The sequence below is a fragment of the Phocoena sinus genome, chromosome 17 (genome assembly GCF_008692025.1).
Source record: "Phocoena sinus isolate mPhoSin1 chromosome 17, mPhoSin1.pri, whole genome shotgun sequence".
In the NCBI taxonomy this organism is placed as follows: Eukaryota; Metazoa; Chordata; class Mammalia; order Artiodactyla; family Phocoenidae; genus Phocoena; species Phocoena sinus.
This window is the reverse complement of record NC_045779.1, coordinates 71,427,928-71,451,479: the sequence shown is the minus strand read 5'-3', so window position 1 is coordinate 71,451,479 and position 23,552 is coordinate 71,427,928. Positions and strand designations below refer to the sequence as shown.

General features: G+C 53.7%; 1 protein-coding gene across 4 annotated transcripts in view; it reads left to right on the top strand.

Annotated features, from left to right (window-relative positions):
- ST3GAL1 (ST3 beta-galactoside alpha-2,3-sialyltransferase 1) overlaps positions 1-15,450 on the top strand; it is an 86,688-nt gene extending 71,238 nt beyond the window's left edge. For all 4 annotated transcript variants that reach the window (XM_032609442.1, XM_032609443.1, XM_032609444.1 and 1 more), the window contains 5 exons: positions 4,973-5,169; positions 6,323-6,502; positions 7,788-7,833; positions 8,956-9,075; positions 10,992-15,450. In XM_032609442.1, the coding sequence (XP_032465333.1) occupies positions 4,973-5,169; positions 6,323-6,502; positions 7,788-7,833; positions 8,956-9,075; positions 10,992-11,165 (717 nt within the window). In that variant the 3' untranslated portion in view covers positions 11,166-15,450. The remainder of the gene's footprint in view (positions 1-4,972; positions 5,170-6,322; positions 6,503-7,787; positions 7,834-8,955; positions 9,076-10,991) is intronic.
- The last annotated feature ends 8,102 nt before the right edge of the window (positions 15,451-23,552 follow it).

Genomic DNA, 23,552 nt, shown 5'->3' with positions numbered 1-23,552 from the left:
AGGGTGATGTTGAGGAAGCTCTTCGTCTCAGATTCTCAGATTGAGGTAGTAATAGTCACCTCACCAGGTTTCTCTATAGCACCGCAAACGTTAGGTTTTAACATTTTTATTTATTTTTGCTGTTTCCACGGGCAAGGGAAAATGAATTTGCATTCTTTCAGCACTTAATGAAGGCTGAATGTTTTCCCATGTGGCTCTTACCGTTTCATCAAATTGTCCTCCCACGTCCCCACCCCAGCCCTTATGTGCAGTCCTCCTTTGCTGGAGTTTAGCCTCTTGGAAGGGATTTTGCAGGGTAGGAAGGAAGGGGAGAAGGTTCCTCATGATAGAAATCAACAGAAAGGAGCAGGGCTTTAGAGCTTCTGGGTTCCTTGACAACACACAGACCACATGTTTTGAGTAAAGAATCAGGACACCACATCTGACAAGCACTCCCGTCCCTCCAGACGGAGACACAGAATATTGAAATAAAAACCACCCTGGGGGCTTCCCTGGTGTCGCAGTGGTTGGGGGTCCGCCTGCCGATGCAGGGGATGCGGGTTCGTGCCCCGGTCCGGGAGGGTCCCACATGCCGCGGAGCGCCTGGGCCCGTGAGCCATGGCCACTGGGCCTGTGCGTCCGGAGCCTGTGCTCCGCAACGGGAGAGGCCACAACAGTGAGAGGCCCGCGTACCGCAAAAAAAACAAAAACAAACAAACAAAACACCCTGGGAGTTCCAGCAGGCACCGTAGCTCTGCATAAAGGCCCCCAGACAGCCAGGACAATGTCTGACAGATCCAGATTTAGGACCCCAAACACAGAGCCCTGCTTTTAAAGTATGACGTGCCTGGTGGGAAATGCCCTGAAGGATGCTTGGCTGGCGGGGAGCCCGCAGAAGGTGATTGATGCCAGGTGTCAGAGGGGCTGGCCCTAGACATGCTGTTCCCCAGACCTATTCGGGGCCCTGGTTTGGAGCAGACCCCTCGTGTCTGCTCCCTCTTCTACTTTGTCTCCGGGATGCGGGGAAGGACTTGACTGAGGTCACTCAGCCATCCATACAGAGCCAGGCCTGGGACCCGGCCGCCCACCCCAAGGCACCCTTGCTTTCCCGTCCTCTTGCCCACCGCTGCTCCTCCAGACCCACATGGGAGGGAGGGCAGGCGTGGGGGAATCAGGAAGAAGCCTTCAGGAGCTGGGGGCTGACAGCTCAGGTGCCTTGGGTATCACGAAGTCCCCCATGTCCTGCGGCAGTGGGGTGATGCTGGCTGTCTCAGCCTCTGCCTCCAGGCTCTGCCTTAAGACTTGATGCTTCCTCAGGGAGCCTCTGACAACCAGCAGCAGCCACTGCTTGGGCGCTGATTGTAGACAAAGAAATACACTGCTTGGAAACTAGGCAGGAAGAGTGAGAGGGGAGAAGGGTGTCTTGGAACTTCTGCCCTTTCTCTCCTGCGTGCATGTCGGCAGCCCTCTGGGACTTCCGTTGTCATTTACAAAAGGCAGAGAAGTCAGAGAGTTCCTTCCCAAGGAAGACGGGGACATAGCGGTACTGACCTGCCTCATCTACCCCAGCTGGTGAGTGGATGCTTTAGGGCTCTAATCCCCAGAAACACAGCTCGATTCCAGCCCGCTGTCCCCGAGTTCTACTCAGCTCTGTACTCACCCCGTGGCCTAGATCTTTCCCTCTCTGGGCCTCAATCTCCGTTCCTGCCAATGAGTGTCTGAAACAGAGCCAAGGTTCCTGAAGTGTGAGCCGGTGGGGCAGCGTGATTCCTGGTGATACAGGGGCAGGGCCTTTAAGAGCATCGCATCACGCTCAGGGCGAGGATGTCATTCGGCTTTAATTCTCTTTCCATCTTTGAAGTTGCAAGGATTCAATGTCGCTCCTTGTTTCATGATGTGCCTCTAACACCTGCCCATCTTGGTTCTAGCAAAGGAGGGCGGCTTGCCTGGGCAAGCAACAGGATGGAGCTGGAATCAAATAAAGTGGTTTTGTTTTCATTGTACTGGACACTTTCCTTTTTTTTTTGGACAGATTTTTTTACTTCTGCCAAGTAATTCTTGCTTTCCGCTTGTGGCAGAGATATGAGATTTCCTTTAAAAATAAACTTGCTTTTTAAAGTGAATCATTAAAGAGGGGTAAGTCAGTAGTAGGTGGACGGGACAATGTGATGCTGCACTCCCAGCGTGGGTACCCTGCCGGCCGTGAGCCTTCAAACCCCGGGGCCCCCGAGGCAAAGCAGGCACATGTGTCACATAATAGGTGCTCAGTAAATACTGCTGAGCGCTGGATTAAAGAATGCCGTGTTGCTCCCTTAACCCAGCATACAGTGTCATGCTCCCCGAGGCAATGACATGGATGGAGGACACTCTCTGGTTCTGAGCGCATCTTCACATTGTCAGGGCTCTTCCTGGGTGGGGGCCCCCGTGGAGGTCCCTGCCGGGCAGCTTGGCTGTGGTCCTCGATCCCAGGGGTTCTCAGAGTGTGGTCCCTGCATCAGTAGCAGCATCACCTGGGAGCCTGTGAGAAATGGCTCTGTTGCCCACATGTCACACATTAGCCCAGGTGATTCAGGAGCCTGGAGCTGCCCCAGGAGATCCTATCGGAGCAGGTGTTTAATCTGGATATAATTTTTGTCTTATTGTCATAAAATATACATAACATAATATTTATCACTGTTTTATAAGTGTGCAATTCCATGGCATTAAATGCATTCATGATGTTGGGTTACCATCACCACTACCCGTACCTGGCACTTCCGTCACCTCCAACAAAAGCCCCTTGTATCCATTAATAACCACCCCCCTCAGCACCCCTCTCATCCCTCAGGCAGCCATCATTCTACGTGCTAGAATTTGGCGATTCTAGTATCTCCTGTAACTGGAATCGTACAATATGTGTCCTTCTGTGTCCGGCAAATAAGCCAGTGAAATAACACTTAGCATAAGTGTTTTCAAGATTCATCCATTGGGAGCATATATCAGAATGTCCCTTTTTTTTTTTTTTTTTTTCCGGTACGCGGGCCTCTCACTGTTGTGGCCTCTCCCGCCGCGGAGCACAGGCTCCGGACGCGCAGGCTCAGCGGCCATGGCTCACGGGCCCAGCCGCTCCGCGGCATGTGGGATCTTCCCGGACCGGGGCGCGAACCCGCGTCCCCTGCATCGGCAGGCGGACTCTCAACCACTGCGCCACCAGGGAAGCCCAGAATGTCCCTTTTTTTATAACTGAATGATAGTCCAGTGTCTGCACGTTCCACGTTTTGTTTATTCATTCTCCATCGATGGACACTTGGGTTGTTTCCACCTTTTGGCTATTGTGAGTAATGCTGCAATGAACACGAGTGAACGAGTATGTGCTCATGACCCTGGTTTCAGTCCTTTTTTTTGGTTTGTTTTTGTTTTTGTTTTGGCCTCATCTTGTGGTTTGTGGGACCTTAGTTCCCCGACCAGGGATTAAACCTGGGCCCTCAGCGCGGAGTCCAAACCGCTGGACTGCCAGGGAATTCCCTGGTTTCTGTTCTTTTTAATACTTGGGAATGGAATTGCCGAGAAAACACCAAACAGTTTTCCACAGTTGCCGCGCTCGTTTACATTCCCACCAGCAAAAAGGCACGAGTGTTCCAGTGTCCTCACCTACGCTTGCTATTTCCCCTTTTTCTTCTATTGTAACCAGTGATGTTTCTAAGTAGAAGTGTGTCTGCGGTCCTGATGTCGTTGCCTGCGGCTCCCGCAGCATGTGAGTGTCTTAGGCTGGAGGAGATGCTGGGTGGTTTTATCTATTGGACCATCCGGGCCTCCTGGTGTGCCTCTCCTTGGGGATGCTGATTCCTCCAATGCCAGGTGGGGACCAGATGCCTGGGGATCTCCCTACGCGATCCCCCCGTCACTGACCTCCTAGACAGTGGCCAGAGCAGCTGCTAGCCTCACCTTTCTCTCCCAGCCCCTCTCCTGTCCCTGGGGCTGCGAGTGACTGGTGGGACTCACCCCACAGCCACCTACCCCTCCCCAAGCTCAGGGACTGGGCTTTCCAAAGGTCGAGGTTCCAGGGCTCTGAGGCAGGGGTGATGTTGTGGGAGAGACTTCAAGGTGGGTTTATAAAAGCCTGGCTTCAAATCCTGCTTTGGATTCGGGACACGTGCTCAACCGACCTGGGCCCCAGAGCATCCTTTCTCGTCTGCCTTTGAAGTGGCACAGCCCTGCGGCTTGGTGACACAGGCAGGTGCGGTGCTTCTTACGAAATCTCTCCAGGTTTCGCTCTGAGTGGGGAAGTAATGTGCATCAGCGAGTGGTCACTATGCAGCGTGGCCGGGCTCCCCGCGAGGCAGTGGACGGACGTGGGTGTACAGAGAGAGGGCTCGATAGGGAGACCCACTCATCCCACTTTTAGCACTGAGAGTCCTGCTTCTAGGGGAACCCCTGGGCCAACCAGGGGGCTGGTCACCCTCAGGATAAACCCAGTGTTTGTCTCCGCCTGTGGGTCAGAGAGGTCCCAGGGCAGCTGACCTTGGGTGTGGGTGTGAAAACAATTTGTTAAGCAGACATTGGACTCCTTGATGCATCCGGCAAAGGGCTGATTCTTGAGTCTGGCTGGAGCCTGGTGGTCCTGGGGCTGCAGGAGCTGAGAGGCGGGAGGGTGAGGGGAACAGAGGGGAGGGGAGGCGATTGTGAAGGGTCACCCGACCCTTCTCCCATGTGCTTTACTCATACCAGCCAGTCTCATTGCGTCGAGGCCAGAGCTGTACCTCGCACATAGTAGGTGCTCAATAAACCTTTGTAGAATGAGTGAATGATCTCTTGCCTTCCCATCTCCCTGAGTGGCCCTTGGGCTCCTGGCAGGGGAGGTGGCTGTCTGAGCCACCTGCATCTCCAGGTGCCCAGCGGAGAGAAGGGTACTCGGGAGGGGCTGGGTCACCAACCACAGGGGGCTCGGGGCCTGGCAGCGGGGGCCAGAGGTAACACATCCAGACTGACTGTGTCCTGCGTCCTCCGCCCACAGAGGCTCCAGCGGGAGAAACAGCCCAGTAATTTGAACGACACCATCAAGGAGCTGTTCCAGGTGGTGCCCAGGAACGTGGACCCCCTGCTGGAGAAGAGTTTGGTGGGCTGCCGGCGCTGTGCCGTCGTGGGTAACTCTGGCAACCTGAGAGAGTCCTGGTACGGGCCTCAGATAGACAGTCACGACTTCGTGCTCAGGTGGGTGCCAGCCCCTCGCCCCCCAGGCCACCCCGCTGCCCCCCAGGCCCCTAGAGCTGCAGGGGGCTTCATGGCTCAGCGTCAGGAGGTCAAGACCCCAGTCCGGGTGTGCCCAGCCTTACCTGGGGACCCCGGGCCCCTCACTGCCCCCTCTGGGCCTCAGTTTCCCCATCTGCATTGCAGATGGACCAACAGGGCCTCTCTGGATGGAGAGAGGAAACCATACACAGAGGTACCCAGGGGGCTGGGAGCTTGGCCTTGAGAGGCCTGGCCAGAGGGCAAGACTAACTTGAGGACTCTTGTTTAATCTTTAAAATCCATCCCTGTCTGGGAGTTCCCTGGCGGTCCAGTTGTTAGGACTTAGCACTCTCACTGCCAGGGGCCGGGGTTCCATCCCTGGTCTGGGAACTAAGATCCCGCAAGCTGCGCAGCCAAAAAAATAAATTAAATAAAAGCCATCTCTGTTTTGCCATCTAGGCCGTAACATAACTATATACTTTTAATGTAAAATACGTTTCCCTGACACTAAGTAAAATGGATGTTCCAGGGAGATGCCCCACGTCTCTCCCGCATTTCTTGTCATCCCCAAACCAGTCACCCAACCCAGGGGCACCAGTGACTCAGATGAGAAGCGCAGGCACCTTCTAGAACCATCCCCTGTTTCTGTGGTCTCTGACTTTGTCTTTAGACCACTCACCTGGCCTCAGGGAGCCTCAGTGTACCTGGTGTCCAATGGGCATGTCCATGGTGAGGGGGAAAGAGTCAGGTTCAGGGTCAGACAGGCCCTGAGTTCAAGGCTGCCTCTGGGTTACTCTGTGTCCTGGGATAAATTCTTTGCGCTCAGATTTCTTTGGCCATAAAAATAGGACCATAAAGTACGTGCTGGACACCGTCATCACTAAGCGTCAATGATGTGCGTCACTGGACCAGGACAGAGTAGGCCATCGATGGTGGCGATGGTCAGGCTCACTCGAGATCATAAATGAGAAAACAGTAGCAAAAGCCTCTGAGCTGTGCTGCAATTGCCCCCATTTTACAGATGCGGAAGTTGGGGCCCAGTGGAAGGGGCCCAGCACAGCCTCGCAGAGCTGAAGCTGACCCTCAGAATCGGTGCCCCAGGGTGATGCCTGTCCTCTCTCCCTCCCCCTCCCAGGATGAACAAGGCCCCCACGGCAGGGTTTGAGGCCGACGTGGGCAGCAAGACCACCCACCACCTCATGTACCCCGAGAGCTTCCGGGAGCTGGCGGAGAACGTCAGCATGGTCCTGGTCCCCTTCAAGACCACCGACCTGCAGTGGGTGATCAGCGCTACCACCACAGGCACCATCTCCCAGTAAGTCCCCTCGGGGCGCCTGGATGAGGGTCACTGCTTGTCCCGCTGCTGCTCCTTGCTGTGTGAGGGCCTCTGAGCCCCCCGCCATGCTGTTCCACCCCCTACAGCCATGCTCGTGCTGTCCCTCCCCCGGAGCACCTCCCCTCCCCAGGCCTCCTCCTGGAGGGCAGAGCCCCAGTCCCCCGGCCGCCTCCAGACCCTGCGGCTCTTCTTGGTACCCCTCCTCCCATCACCCCGATGCACCTGGAGCTCCGGCCTTCCTCTTCCTCATGACTTCCCACCCCCCCCCCAATAGACCTCCCAGGTTTGCTTCCCCAGACACCCTGGAAACCCCTCGGGAGAGGGAGCCCCGCTGGAAAGGACACAGCACGTGTTAGTTCTGACCCCGTGCTCATCTCTGGGGTGCTCCCCGTTGATGACAGCCTCCGCCCACCCCCGCTTCTCAAACCATCAGAATGGCCCCGGCCGGGCTGGGGGGCGGGCGGGGAGACCGGGCGAGGAGCACGTCGGCTCCGGCTGCCTTGAGCACCGAGATGCCCACGTCTTCTGATTTGTTCCGGGCACTTGGCACGGGTCTCAGTGAATTCCCACTAGTCCTTCTCATGACCTCCAGCCTCCAAGGAGACCCGGAGGCTTGGCCCCTTCGCAGAGCCAGGCTCGCACCTGCCTGAAGAGAAGTGGCTTGGTGCCCAGATGGCCAAAAGCCTCCTTGTCTGAGGCCTGGTTAGGAAGCCCGAGGGATTTGGGTGCGGGAAGCCTGGTGGCTGTGCTCGGAGGAGGAGGGCAGTGAGGGAAGTGGGCGCAGCCAGGGGAGGAGCTAGACCAGCCAGGGCTCCGCTGCTGGCCCCTTCCTCCTGGTCCCACAGGCTGGAACGTGACTTGTCGCCGAGGTAGATGCAACGTGAGGCCAGGTGGCCAGGCACGTATGCCGTCATCTTGGGGGCAGATGAAAAGGGGGCCATTGTGGGCCTATCAGCCAGCGTCCCAGCAGCGGGGGATGGGTGTTGTGGGCCCCGCTCCGTGCTGCTTGTGCTGTGGGCACGGCTTGGAGCAATCCCGCTTCTTAAACTTTCTGGGAGAAGGCGGCATAATGCAGCAGCAGGTCCTCGAATGGGCCACGATCGCCCTCTGGTGTCCATAATGGGCCACTGCGAGGAGGTGGGGTCCCTCGGGGAATGAGTGTGCTTTCCCGCTTGCCCCACCTGCGTCTCCGGCTGCCCCTACCAGCTGATGCCCAGGCCGCCAGCCCCCTCCCACATTAACCACCTGCCTTGTCCTCCCGCAGCACCTACGTTCCTGTCCCCACGAAGATCAAGGTGAAAAAGGATAAGGTGAGTCAAGGCTCAGGTGCCTTGTCCCCTGAGCTCAGCCTCGCTTTCAAGCCTCTGCGTGAGGATGGCGGAGATCACCGTCTCCCCCTCTGCCAGCATCTGGTGGTGGAGAGCCCCTGGGCCCCCGGGCTGGTGGGGCTGGTGGCCCCCCGCTTAGAGAGTGGAGAGACGAACCCTGGAGAGGTTCCCTAAGCCTGGACCCTGGACCTGCAGCACCACCCGGGAACTTGTCACCAATGCGGATCCTCAGGCCACCCCAGATCTGCTGAATCAGAAACGCTGGGTTTTTACAAGCCCCCCAGGGATGCTGGTGCTGTTCGAGAACCACTGCCCTACAGCATGAGCATCTCCAAAGCCAGACCTCGTCACCTGTCTCCATATCTGCATCTTCCCCAGTGGGCCCTGGAATGGGGTTGGCTAAGATGTGGACAAAGGGCAGAGGGATGAAGGAAATGAAGTGTCCGCCACACCAGACGTTTGCATACACTGTCATGTGTAGATGGAGAGATCAGGTTCAGAGAGGTCAGGTAACTTGCCCAGAGACACACAGCTAGTCACTGTATGGCTGGAGCTGATGTCTTCCTGATGGTGGCTGTGTGATATTGAGCATGTCACTTAGCCTTTCTGAGCCTTGGTTTCCTCATCTGTAACATGAGGAGAGGGAGAGCTGGCATGCGGGGTCATTTTAGGGACTGGAGATCATTCAGGCCCATGTGAGGCAGAACGGGTGGCTCGGTGTCTTCCTGCAGTGTGACAGGAGTGTCCCTGCCCCCAGCTCATGCTCTTCCCTGGAACCTTCTCCTGCAGCCTCACGTCCCACTCCTTGGCCGCATTTGATTGTAATTCAGATGTCACCTTGTCTGCAAGCCTTCTCACCCCAGTGCCTTATCTCCTTTCTCTGCTTTGTCTCCGTAGTCTCATCATTCTTTTCTAGCATCCTCTGTGTCTCCGTGATTTAGGTCACGATCCATCTTCTCCACTAGAACGTAACCCCCCACCCCGAGTGCAGGGTTATGAGTTCCAGTCACAACAGGGTCCCCCGAGGCTACAATAGCGTGTGTGGCACCTAACACAGGCCTGGTATCCTTCTCCAGACCCCTCACCGTGTCCTCCCTCCCGCAGATCCTGATTTACCACCCAGCCTTCATCAAGTACGTCTTCGACAGCTGGCTGCAGGGCCACGGGCGGTACCCATCCACCGGCATCCTCTCGGTCATCTTCTCACTGCACATCTGTGATGAGGTAGGACCCCCTCCCCCATGCCTGCCTGCGCCCCCCCCAGGGGGTCGGGGACCGAGGGCTCCTCATTCTGTGTTCTCAAGAGGGGCGGCGAGGGCGCCTGCAGTCAGGCAGACCTCCATCCCCACTCCCAGCCCCAGCGTAGCCTGTCTCTTCTAGAAGCTCCGATCCTGTCTCTACGGTGAGGCTTGCACTGTCTCCCGCACGGGAAGTTTTGGGGAGTAGCCGTGTTCTCTTGGTGTGTGAGGTCCCAAGGCAGAGCCTGGCCCAGCAGGTGGAAGCTCAGATCTGATCTGGGGGCAATATAAGCATATCTTGCCCCAGGAGTATATTATAATCGGGGGAGGTGTCTGGGGTTGTGGTTTCGGTCTCAGTTGCTCATCGGAATCATCTGTGAAGCTAACTTCCGGCCCCCAGGCCACAGCCCAGCCCACTTCCACCAGAACTCCTGAGGTTGGAAACCCGGCACCCAGGGGTTCCACTGTTCACCGAGGTTGAGAATCAGTGATTTTGCCAACCGTGTGTTTCCGATCATGGACTCGGCTCGCCGTCCGCCAGCCTGGGCCTGGGTTTCCATCGATGATCTGGGGTGCTTGCTGCCCCTGGACAGTGAAGCAGGATGGGGACCACAGTGCCCCCTGCTTCTTCCCTGGCCTTGGGTTCAGGCTGGGCGCTCCGCTGTCCCTTCCTGTCACGTACAGCCCATCCCCGCCCTTGCCCCATCAGGCTCATCAGTGGACATCGCAGGGAGGAGGGGTCGAGGGGGTAGCAAGGCCCACCCACCGTCTCTGCCTCGGTTGTTCAGCCACCATCTTCGCCTGCCCTTCACCCCAGAAACCATACCTGCCTCTCATCTCCCCACCAAGCCCCTACCTCCAGCTGGCTGGTCAAAGAGCCCGTGGGCTTCTGCCTCAGAAATGCCCCTCCTGTCCCTTAGCGTGTGCTCTGGGGCGGGCCCGTGTCCCTGCTGGCATTTTCGGAAAAGGCTGCACTTGCCACGGAGCTGCCTCCTGCCCCTGGTGGGTCCCCGCCCCTGAAAGCTGTCTGCCATGCTGCGGCCCACATAGCTTTCCCTCTCTCTGGAAGCCCCTCCTCCCGTCCCTTCCTGGTCACCTTCTGCTCATTTTCCAAGACCCAGTTCAAGTGTCACTTGCTCGAAAGAGCTCTCTCTGCTCTCTCCGGCCTCCTGCCCCTCCGTCCTCGGTGCTGAGGGAGCCCCGGCGTTAGCCCCTGTCCCCCACGGGGGCCCGGTTGGTGCTTGTTATAATTTAGGAGCGCCAGGGGCTGAGACCTGACTCCTGCATCCCTGATCGCGCCAGCATCTGCCTGAACTCTGATGGATTTAATGCAACACCTGGCACAGAATAAGTGCTCCGTAAAAGTTTGTCATGCGTAAGAAGCACCCCCGTGCCCCGCCCACCGGACAGTGAGGACCCCCGGACCAGATGGGTATTCGCCCAAGGGAAGGCAGGGATCAGAGCTACCGCCCACCTCACTGTGGTCGTTGCTCTTGGCCCCATTTTCCATATGAGGAAAGTGAGGCTCAGAGAAGTGATTTGGGACTTGCAGGATGTATGAGCAAGAGGTAGAGCTGGGATCTGGGGCAGGCTGCTGGGCTTCGAAGCCCTGCTCCTCAAGCCTTGGAGAAGAGGTTGTGCCTCCCCAGAGGTGGACCCAGCACCCGCAGGGCCACCCACAAGCAGTAGCCTCCCACTGTGCGCTCTGGCATTGGACTTGACTTTTACTCAACTTGCCTTTGCTTCCCCAAGCCTCTGGGAGTTCCAGGCTCCTGGAGAGGGGTTTCTGTGAATCCTTGGAAGTGGTGTTTACAGATGCTGGGGGTGCCTGCAGGCTCTCTTTGTCAGAGGGTCCACCTGCAGCCCTGCTGTCCGGCTCTCACCTGTGTTTTGCCCCGGCAGGTGGACTTGTACGGCTTCGGGGCGGACAGCAAAGGGAACTGGCACCACTATTGGGAGAACAACCCGTCGGCGGGGGCTTTTCGAAAGACTGGGGTACACGATGGGGACTTTGAGTCCAATGTGACGGCCACCTTGGCATCCATCAACAAAATCCGGATCTTCAAGGGAAGATGACGCTGTGAAGGGCTAAGGACAGTTGCACCAGAGCGCACCTCTCCACATCCAGCCCCAGCTTCTCGCCGGAGCCATTGCGCTCTGGGAACTTGGAGGGCCGGCCTCAGGGGTGTGCCCAGGTGCCCCTCGCAGCCTCTTCCACCCCAACATTTGGCAGCATCTACTCAGCAAGGTTGCCGAGCCCTGCCAGGGCTGCAGGGCAAGTCTCAGAACGATTCTGGGGTGGGGAGACCCCTCTCGCTCCTGTTCCGGGCTGGGGAAGGTGGGGAGACTGGGGAGAGGTCCAATCCGAAGATTCCCACATTCTAAAGAAGAGGATGGTCTCCTGGGGAGGGTGCACAGAGACTCTGCTCTGCTGAGGGGTCCGGGGCCAGCGCTCTGATTCTCGCTGCGAAGTTCCTGGGTGAGGACGACCCCCAGGACAGCCATGTGGGGCCTCCCTCACATGGTAGGACCACCACGCCTCCCCTTTCTGCCCAGAGCTCATTTATGGTGGCCAGGAGGGCTCCTCACCCACAGGTCTTCAGAGACTCTAAGTATCCAGATGTCTCCTTCCCAAGCTGCTGTTCCCTTGAGTAATCAATCTTTGTGTTTATCATGATGGCTGAGAGCAGATCTGACGCCTTCTGTGTGCCTTTGTATTGGGGAGAGAGATGCATGCATTTGGCTGAAATGAGGCAAAAGCCCCGACTTGGGAAAGGGGACCGCAGCAGTGCACTCCCCTTACTCTGTAGCTGGGGACAGTTTTCTAGTTCCCTGAGCCAGCGTCTGAGTTGGAACAAAGCTCGGATGATACGCGGCTCCATCCAGAGGCCCGTCAGCCATGGGGACTTACTTTCACAGACTACTGGATTTGGCGCCCGTAACCTTCCAGAGCTGTGCAGGAGGCCGCCACCAGCCAGCAGTTTCCCCCAGGGGTCTACGCTCTGGGCCAGGTCCCTCCTGGTCACCTGTGTGGTGTCCTGGGGGTTGCAGGGTCATCCTAGGAACGTGACCATCAAGAGGGGAGAAGTCATACCTCATCCTTCACGTCCCAGCTGCTCGCTCTTCCTTGTCAGACTTCCTGATTATTTATTGTTTTGTTTTTAAAATTCAGCTGACGTCATCTGCACTTTGTGACTCAATTGCCCTCGTTTCAGCTGGCAGCTGGGGTGTGGACACTCAAAGCCAGTTTTGTAGGAATCCTGAGACTTGGGGTACCGTGGTGTCTAGGGCTTGAGGGCTTGCTGGTGGGCAGATCCTGGGGTGTCAGGTCGGTAGGTTTGTAGGATGCTCTGTACCTCCTTCTCTCCCAGTCCTACCTTTCTTCTTTCTCATTACGGGCTTTAGATTGAGTCTCAGGCTAGGAATCGCCAAACCCAGCGGCACTGTCTTGGGGCCGGGTGGGGAGTAGAGTCACAGGCATAAAAGGACAGTGATTTTTAGCTCCAGTTGCTGACATTTAATCAAAACAAAACAAACAAACAAAAAAAAAACAGCCCATTTTTTCTGTCAAGAGCATTTCCTAAAAGGCCACTGATACTTTGAGGAGTTGTGACCGTGTCCTGGTCTGAGAAGCCAGGAGGCCGCCTCCGCTGCTCCCTGTAGCCCTCTGGGTAAGCCCTGCCCTCCCCAGCCTCACTTTCTCCCTCTGCAGATGGGGAGAGAGGAATTACAAAGGTCACGGACCACAGATGGCAACGGGCATTCACAAGCATCCCTAGAAGTCACACACCACGTTTTTTTCCCGAGTCCCTGTATATGAGTATTTTCCTGGGGAGAAGTTCCAGTTTTAATTCGATTCTCAAAGATTCAGGATCCAGAAAGTGGTTTTTAAAAGCTAACAAACAAAAACCTGTTCCAGCTTTAAAATTCTGCAAAATTGAAGACCCTCTTGACTGATAAAAGGCTTGTAAATTGCTGTGAGGTCATTATTCCGAGCATAAATCCTCAGAGGCTAGAGCTCATGGGAGTACTTGACGTGAAGAATTCAGCAAATGTGCTGGTTGGCTGATTAATCCCAGGGAAAAACCTTGCAGAAATGGACACTGGCGCAGGGAGTGGTGTGGGCTGACCCCTGAGCTCGCTCTCCCCTTCTCCTGAAAGCCAAGTCTGTTCAGGATGGTGGGGTCAGAGACAGCACTTAGCTTTCCTGGATGTGCGGAGTCAGGTCCCCAGAGCAGACAGGTGTCCACAGCTGAGCTGCACGCCACCTGGGTCGGCCGCCTGGTCCCCACTCCACCTCTCCTTCCCACCAGGCTGTTCACTGCGAGATGCCTTTCAGCCCTTGGATCCCATTTTACAGATGAGGAAAGCAACACCAGAGAAGGCAAGCGATTACAAAAGTGAACCAATTGTGAAACAGATTTTGAGCCGAAATAGGGTGTTCTTGGCTCCAGAGGTGGGCTTTCCCAGCCAGCCTCATCCAGCCCCTCAAAGAACTGTAGTCGGTGTAGGTTTCGGACTACAAGCCTCTCACCGCCAGGCTTCGTTCTCAGGCTGCCCACGGTGGCCCGAGGCATGCTGTAACCTCGGCCTTCTCACACCGTCCTTCCAGTGGAGGAGATAGCATCATGCTTTCCCAGAGCTGGGCCAGACGTCATCTTGTGGCTTAACAACGGCCACCTACCCGAATCCAGCCAGCCACTGCGGCCGGGATTAACGCACCATTGCCTTAACCAGCGGGGCCCATGCCGGGGTAAAGGTGGCTGAGAACTGGACAAGAGTGTTTCCCACGGGGATTTGGCCATCGGCTGGAGGACGAGAAGCACCCACACGAGGAAGTTCTTGCATGAACAGTATACGCAGTTGGGCTCCCCGGGGCTCCGGGACCCCAGCCCAGGGCTCTGTCCACTCCGCGAACAGAGAGCTCCCTGGAGACCAGCCCCGGGCACGAAGCCTGCGACAACCAGTGCTGAGCCTGAAGCCAAAAGGCGGAACTGATGAGGGAGAAAGACATTACCAACATCCCAGACATCTGACTCCCCCAGGGAGTGAAGAGGCTGCTTTCTCAGCTGGAGCGAAGCAATGCCTGCAGCCACACGACCCCTGGAGCCCCTGCTCTCACTCACCTGTAGGGGAAGAAAGGAGGGTCGGTTTGTAGTAATCTGGGGAAGAGAAGCAAGTTGATGCCTTTTGAAACCCTGGCTTCATCAGGCATCGTCCAGCAAACCACGTGGGCTGGGCTTAGTGGGAGAGGCCAGATACAAGGAAATAGGACCTAAAAGAGAGAAGCCAGGTTAGAACGGGGGCAGGTGATTTTTGTCGCGGGGAGTGGGGGTGGGTTCGGGGACTTGATGGCATCCCAGGCTCTGCCGTGGCCAGAATGGCCAGCGAGAGGCCAATCCTACCTCGACGCAATCTGGGCCTCTGGATCAAAGGTGGGATAGAATCACAGAGAATATTATGAACTGTGATGTTTGCTTTAACTGTTCTCTTCAAGGCAGCTTGAACCCAAAGGAAAAATGGAAAACTGAAAAGAGCTCACTCTCCCTCTCATGGTTGTGGTCGGAAATGCTTTCTCCAGGGAAGCCAAAGATGGCTGGACTCCAGCCACGTGCCATCAGGGACTGGCAACTGTTCTCGCTCCCCCAAAGAGTTCGCGGATGTCACTGTGTCCATAGTGGACATCTGGTTTGCAGCAGGCATGGCCTCAGGCCACTGGCTGGTCATCTTTCCTGGGATCTGGGCTAACAAGTTTTGAGCCCTGCTGGGGGACAGTCCACGACACCTCTGCAAAAAAAAAAAAAAAAAAAAGGGTGTAGGAGGAACAGCGGGCCAGGCAAAGCAGCATCGCATCACAAAGTCTGTCCTTACCCAAAGCACTGCATTTCCTACAAGCAGCCAGCCTCTGGCCTCCCGTTTCCCTCCCAGACCATCAGAGGTCCGTACTCGTGTTGAACTTGACCCCGTTGCTCAGCTTCTGAACTGCCATTGTCGCCCTCCTGCCCAACGTCCTGGTCCAGACATCAGCTTTAACCTGGGAGCCCTCGCTGGGCCCCAGTAGGATGGACATGAGTGCACCATCATGTTAGCACTTAACTGAATTCATGTCAAAGCCAAAGTTTCCTGAGCACTTTTTCCTCTTTGCAATCTTGTTGGGTTGGTTGGTGGTGTTTTAAAATCTGCTTTCTTTGCCCCCCCCTTGCCTCACGCCCAGGTTTTGCAGCTAAGTGTTTGTTCATCTGAATGAACTTGGCAAGAGTCTGCCTTCCTCAGCCTCTGCTCTGCTTTTTATTTTTAATTTATTGTTGAACATTTCCAATGATCCGAATCAAAGTGAATAAAAAAGAGCTATTTTATTGTTTGGGTGTGTCTGTCGTTTTTCTGTGAGGGCTGTACCTTGGTGCCATCTCTTGAGGTTTCCACTCAAGAGATGTTTTCAGTCCTAAAAAGACGCCTCCTGTGTTAGTGTCTGCCCTGAACCAAGTGCCCAGATGTTCAGGACATGGAGAGATAGTCTCTCCTCAGATGCAACCGTGCCTTCTCCCTGCTGTGTGACTGTGGTAAAGTCGCCCAACCTCTCTGAACCTCAGCTGCCTCATCTGTCCAATGGGGACCACTCTACGGGCCAGCAGAGGGAGTGTGAAATCAAGAATAGATGCATCGTGGGAGGCTGGTGGAGACACAAGCCCGCCGCTCCAAGCGTTTGCTGAATGAAATAGGCCAATGTGGGCAGATTAGTGTCCATCCTTCCCAAAGAAGACTCGTCCATGAATGGATGCAAGTCTGATCCAGAGCTGGCACAAACTGCCCAGTTTTTAAAATAGATCCAACAGTCCACTACCAGGACTCTGTAAAGCTGGTGTAAATAATACTACTTCCCGGTTTGCGTGGCACTTTACAGTTTGCACAACGCCTCCCTAGGCACGATCTTGAACTCTCTCAGGGGCCTTGCAGAGCTGGTGAATGGATGCAGGCAGTTGAGGGCAGAGGTAAGGTTCAAGCCAAGCCTTTCCTCTCCAGATCTGGGGCTCCCTGTTCTCTGCGGTGACACCTCCCGAGTCACTTGAGAAGCTCGTCTGTGGTGACTTTCTGAAGGCAGCCCCCCCGGAGATAGGACGGTGCAGAGATTAACACAGGTGCCCAGGAGTCAGGCTGCCTGGGCTCCTACTTATTAGCTGTGTGAGTGTGAGCGAGTTATTTAACCTCTCTGTGCATATTTCCTTATGGATGAAGTTGGGGTGATGAAGTACCTCCCATATAAGCAGGCGTTGAGGGTTAAATGAGTTATACCATACCTGGGACCTTCTCTCATCAATGGTTAACAGGCTTCCTGACCCTCCACTCCATCAGAGACCCGTCTTACCCCAAATTTATTTCTAGTTGGTATCACATTAGAGCTGCAATGTGGACAAGTGGCCACAAGGTGCCGACACATGGACCCCAGCCCCACTGGATGAGCTAGGCCAGGCAGGAAATCTTCACTCCATGGAGCCCCCAGCAGGGAAAGGAATCAGCCAGGGCCCTCCACAGGGAGCCCGAGCATCTAAAGGCATTTCTTTGCAACCCTTCAGGCACCCGCCAGAGACAAGCCAAAGCCAGCCTGCTCTGCACCACCCGACCCTTCCCACAAACGCAGGTCCCCCAGGATTTGTTTTTGGGAACCCTGGGGAAATCCACCCAGCAACGCCCCTCAGGCTGCTCCAAACACGCACTTGATTGTTCAACAAAGAGCTAATGGGATAAAAAAAAAAAAAAGAACAAAATTTTGTCATTTACTATAACACGGATGGATTTGGAGGGCATGAGTCTAAGTGAAGTAAGTCAGACAGAAAAACAAATACTGCATGATATCACTTATATGTGGAATCTAAAATATACAAAAACTAGTAACAAAAAAGAAACAGACTCACCGATATAGAGAACAAACCAGTGGTTATGGGCTGGGATGGGGGGCAGCATTGTGGAGGGCACGGGGTGGGAGGAAGGAGGTACAAACTACTGGGTATAAGATAGACTCAAGGGTGTATTGTATAACACGGGGAATATAGACAATATTTTGTAATAACTGTAAATGGAAAGTAACCTTTAAAACTTGTGTAAAAATTATTTTAAAATTAAAAAAATAATAAGTTAAATTTTTAAAAATAGATAAAAAACCAACCAAAAAATATTTCTAATTTCTTTTTACTTTCTACCATAAGGATCTTTACACATACACAAAGATTGAAAGGAGAGAGTATATGATCCCAGGTATTAGATTCAACGATCCTCAGTGTTTTCCACATACGCCCCCTCATTTTTTCTTCTCCTTACTTTTTCATCATTTTTCTTGTCCAGCTGTGTTTAGGGATCTGCCTCAGATGTCACTTGGCTCCTGTGCGTGAGTGAGTAGGTCTCTCCGAGCGTGCCTGTCCCATCCGCCTGAGTGTCACCCACCAAGTGGAGGTGTCCCCAGGCCCTCTGGCGCCCCGTCCTCCAAATGCCTTTGGAAGGTGGTTTATTTACACCAGGATTCACAAAAGTCATGTCACCAAAGGTCTGTCCCTTTCTAAGCAAGGAGGTCATGTGAGGTCCAGGATACTGTGCTTCTAAGGGTCTGAGAAGAAACACCGCCACTGATGCGTGGGTCCCTCTGTACCCACTGGGGAAGGGCCAGCTTCTCCTTCGCTTCTGCTTCGTTCACTGAGTCAGCACCCACCAAACACCTCCGGGGCTCAGGTACTAACCAGCCCTACTTCATCAATATCCATCTGTGAGACCATGATGATGATGCATTTTTCCCCTCTCCCCCCCACCCCGCACCCAAAACCCACCACTGGGTCTGTCCAAACTCTGGAGCCCTGAAGAGCAAGACGATGCCCCTTCCACATGTCAGAGTCACAGCTCTTTGGTCGTCTTCAGCTGAAGCATCAGATCCTCATGGAATCAGCAAATTCCAGGTAACCTGCTTCTCAGAGATGCTAGGCACCTCGCCACACCTTTTATCTGTGGTCACGTGGAAGGATTCAGAGACTGGTTACACTCAACTCCTACGGACTGAATTGTGTCCCCAAAATCCATATGTTGAAGCCTTCACCCCCAGTGTGATGGTATTTAGAAATGAGGCCTTTGGGAGATGATTAGGTTTAGATGAGGCCCCATAATGGGATTAGTGCCCTTATAAGAAGATACATAGTGAAGAAAAGAGAAGATACATAGTGAGAAGGCAGCTCAGCAAAACCAGATCCCAGCTGGGCTCTGGGAAGCACGTCCCTCCCCCAATCTTTCCCCCATCTCCGGATCTCCACATGGCTCACTGCTCAGGCTGTCCTGGCTGCTGCAATCAGCGATAGAAAAGTCCGTTCAATTGGATGAGATAAGCAAAAGGGAATTGAATACTTTGCTCCAGTTCTAATTCAATTCAAAATTAAATTAACATTTAATTTTGACTGGTTCCTGAAGCAATCTCACCATGACCCCAGAGCTCAGGACAGTAAGGTGGGCTTGAGGCCCTAAGGCCCCAGCCATTTGGAATCAGAGACCTGGGCCTTGTCAGGCTATGGACCTTGGAGGCCGTGGATCTGGCTGGAAGCCTGCAGGCCAAGGGCACAAGCTGGTAGAAACTCACATCCCCAATTTGCAGTCTGCCGCGAATGAGGGAAAGTAGGCAGCAAGACGGTGGGTGCCAGTGATAGGGAAAGGCGAGTGTTGCACCCAGATGGCACACGCTGCAAAGGAAGGTTTGGGGAGTGGGCGTGTGTGATGTCCAGAAACGTCAGTGTGGCCAAGGGAGACATGGTCCTCACCTGGACACTGCTGCTGAGAGCTGGACGTGAGTGGCCAGGAGCTGGGGTGGCAGTCGTGTCCGCAGGACCCTCCAGGCACGTCTCACAAGACAGGGCAATGAGCTGCCCCCCTCTCCTCAGGGCCAGGGATCCCCTGGATGCCACATGTCCAGCACACTTCCTGGCTTGTGGAAGGCCTCAGCAGAGGGTCCTGATCGCTATCAATTCAGAACATCCTTTCTCCAGCCCTGGGGAAGGGGTGCTTACGTATAACCTATCACCGTGGTAAGTTGCGTGCCCTGAGGGCACCTTCAGATCCACGTATGTCCAGGCTCAGCTTCCTATGGGGACCGACCAGTTCTGAGAACTCCTTCCCATCCATATTTTAAAACATTTGGACTGGCTTTCCTGAAACTTTATCCAAAACAGGGAGCTAGAGGTGGTGTAGATTTGTGGATCGCTGGAAGATTCCTTTCCTTTGTAAGTCCCCCAAGAAGGAGGCTTGGCTGGATCACAGGCACACACAAGTCCAGGGAGTCAAAGACCTGGATTCAGACATGGGCCTTTTCTGTAAAGTAGGAACGATGATTCCTGATTTGCCTGTCTCATGGGAGTGCACGAGAAACTAACATACGTTATGTACCCATACACTTCATTTGATAGATATGTACCGAGAGCCACTGGGGGCTGGGCAAGGCAGGTTCTGTGCCATCAGAAGGTCACAGTCTTATGGGGGGACAACCGTAACACCAGGAAAAGTGGGAGATTATTAATAATGATGATAGTTCCCTTTCACACGCTAAGTACTTTGCCTACGTTAATCTCATTTAATCCTGCAGCAATCCTGCCAAGAGGCACTGTTCCTTCGAGAGGAGAATTTAACAAGGAAACTGAGATTCCAGGAGATGAAGTAACTTGCCAGGGTGGGAGGGGTAGAGCCAGGGCTTCAACAGCAAGATGCCGAGTTCCCCACAAGAGCGTGAGGACAGGGGACTGTCTGCTTTGCTCCAAACTGAAGCACTTTGGAGATGAGCCCTCACACAGTGGTTGCCCTGCCCTGGGAGCTGCCAAACTTTCACTGTGATCTTGGCCAAGAGCCTGACCAGAACGCCGAGAGACAGTGGCCACCAGAGGGTGCAATGGAATCGCCTTCAGCCGGATTTTCAACACAGAAAGGGTTTGAAAACCACATGAAAACACACACACACCCAGGTCAGAACTTAAAAAGACTTGGCTATTATCAAGTCCACCACTTCCAGATAAGGAGATTGAGATCTTTGTCACTCAGCCAAGAGAACTGTGTCAAGAGGAAAAGTCTGGACGCAGTTGGAAAAGGTCAAAACCCCAAGCAAATGAGGACTGGCTAAAAAGCTTTACGTGGTGTCGCATTTTCACACAGCGTAGCTGGGCCCAGGCCCCTGCTGTACCTCCAGACCTCAGAATTTCACTAGCTTCAAACTCCCACCCTTTCTCTGTGACTCATTAGCTTTCTAATCTATGGGGTAAACCTGATTTCTTAGACTTGGTTTCTTAATCTGTAGAATGAGTATTAAATGAAAAAGCATATGGAAAGCAAAGACAGCAGCATCACATTTTCTGAGTTCTTTCTCTGTACCAGGCATTCATCATGCATTTTCTCATTCAGTTCTCACAAGAGCCCCTTGGATGCGATAGTGCTACCACCTTCACGGAAGATCTGAGGCTCAGAGACTGTTAGCTACTTGCCTGTGGCCGCACACTCCATGAGGGATCAGAGGATTCAAGATCAGACCTGACTCCATCAGTCAGGATACCACAGCCTAGCGCTGCAGCAACAAATAAGCCCAAGAACCCCAGTGACTTCGAACAGACGACAGACGTGTATTTCTTGCTGTGTCAGAGTCTGATGGGTTTGGCAGTTTCCCTACATGGGCCGTCCATGTGGTGACTTGCGCTCCCCTGTTATTTTCGTCTTGTGACAGTACCAGGTTCAACTTCAATTGGCCTTCAAGGCCAATGGCAAGGGGACAAGGAGATGGAAATGACTCACTAAGTCTTAACCTGGAGTCCACACCCACCACTTCCACTCAAGGTCTAGTGGCCAGAACTACCCACGTGGTCCAAGCAAAGCTGCAAGCCAGGCTGGGAATGCGGGGGAGTGTCTGGGACAGTAGAGGAACGGTATCTCCGCCCATGTCTTTCCTTGACATCACAGACATCAGAGAGCTGCTGGTGAGAGGCCACCTGGCTCTGCCCTGTGAGTCCTGAGTGTACCTGGGCAGAGCACTCCGTTCTGCAGGCTCAGCGAAATGCAGACAGGCCAGCCCAGACCCTAGGGAAGGACCCCAGAGACAGGGGTAGTGGAATCAAGGCTGTTCAGCCTTGTCTTCATCAATGCCTTCTATTACCCGAAGGGCTGTTGTGCAGATGAGAAGCTTGGTGTGTCCAGGCGGCTGTGAGCATTACCTTTGTCCGGCTTCTTCTGTGCAAGATGGTTCTTCCCAGTGTAGACCCCCCAGCGACGGCATGAGCTGCTGTCTCAGGAAGGAAGTGAGCTCTCTTTGGGTAGCTGTCTGAGCAAAGGCCAGAGAACCACTTTTGGTAGATGCTAAGAGCAATTTGGACGTCAGGAAAGACACACTGGGAAGAGAGGGTGGAGTTTGCCAGTGACTCCAAGCCATTCCCATTCTTGCAGACAGCATGGCAGCTGGACCATACACTGGCTCTGGGGTCTCCGTTTCCAGATCTGTACATCGGAAGATCTGGACAAAATCTATGTGTTTCAAGCCTTTATACCGAAGGACATCTAATCTCCTACTTGCCCAAAGTCACAAATAGAAGTTCCCTGAGGCCAGGAACGGTGTCAGTTTCTTCCCTTCTGAATTCCCTGCTCCTAGTACAGTAGCAGACATGTAGTAGGCACTCAAAAATTGTGTTGCTTGACTAAGTGAGCCTTTGGGAATTTATTCAGTTTAAATTGAATGCTAACATTTATTAAATATCTCCCATGTTCCAGTCTGTTTGTAGTGTTTGCAGGATGTAACTTACCTGCTACACAATTCCGGGGGCAAGTATTCTTCCTGGCATGCACATTTTACAGATAAAAAAGAAAGGGCAACACAAACACAGCACTGAAGATGGTCATCAAACCACAAGAGAGGAAGGGAAGAAAAAAGACCTGCAAAAACAAACCCAAGGGCTTCCCTGGTGGCGCAGTGGTTGAGAGTCCGCCTGCCGATGCAGGGGACACGGGTTCGTGCCCCGGTCCGGGAAGATCGCACATGCCGCGGAGCGGCTGGGCCCGTGAGCCATGGCCGCTGAGCCTACGCGTCGGGAGCCTGTGCTCCGCAACGGGAGAGGCCACAATAGTGACAGGCCCGCATACAGCAAAAAAAGGAAAAAAAAGAAAAAAAAACCAAACAAACCCAAAACAGCCTCTGTGGAGAACAGTATGGCGGTTCCTTAAAAAGCTAAAAATAAAGCTACCATATGATCCTGCAATCCTACTCCTGGGCATATATCCGGAGAAAAACATGGTCCGAAAGGACACATGCACCCCAGTGTTCATTGCAGCGCTATTTACAATAGCCAAGACATGGAAGCAACCTAAATGTCCGTCAACAGAGGAATGTATAAAGAAGATGTGGTATATGTATACAGTGGAATATTACTCAGCCATTAAAAAGAATGAAATAATGCCATTTGCAGCAACATACATGGACCTAGAGATTGTCATACTGAGTGAAGTAAGTCAGACGAAGAAAGACAAATATCATATGATTTACCTTATATGCAGAATCTTTAAAAAAATGATACAGATGAACTTATTTACAAGGCAGAAACACTCTCAGAGAACTTGTTGCCGGGGGAAAGGGTGGGGGGAGGGATAGTTAGAGAGTTTGGGATTGACATGTGCACACACTGCTATATTTAAAGTGAATAACCAAGAAGGACCTACTGTGTAGCACAGGGAACTCTGCTCAGTATTACGTAACAACCTAAATGGGAAAGGAATTTGAAAAGGAGTAGATACGTGTGTATGTATAACTGAATCACTTTGCTGTACACCTGAAACTAACACAACATTGTTAATCAACTATACTCTGATATAAAATAAAAAGTTAAAAAAACCCTCCAAAACTCTGAGAGGTAGACCACCTTGCCCAGGGGCACACAGCCCACCAGCAGTGGACCCTGAATGTAAACCAGGCGGTCAGGCTCTGAGCCTGCACTCGGAACCCCTAAGCCCCTTGCAGTGTCTCCCTAAATAGCTGTCAAACACCTTTGAGGCACCTAAGGCCATGGGACATATAGAGGACAAGCTCCTGGAGATAAATTATGCTAGGAATGAAATGAGTCATGACTAAGGATTATGTGTGCTCCATCTGCCACCAAGGCCATGGGGACAGGGAACTCAGCTTTGCTCTAAACCGAGGCACTTTGGAGGTGAGCCCCGTGGGCTGATTCATCACAGAAGAGCCAACCCAGTCTGGGGAATGCCCAGGGATGCCAGAAGGTTAATTTTCACCTTGGCCAAGAGTGTTGACCAGGCTGGGGTGGAGGGTGTAGCCGTACTTGTGCAGCTCCAAAAAAGAGAAGATGGTCACACTCAGCTGGGTGCTGAGGGTAAAGTAGGAGTTTACCAAAAAGGGAAAATCAGGGAAAGGGCCTCCCCAGCTGAAGGGCCAGCTTCTGTGGCACGTCTCCTTCCTCTCTGATT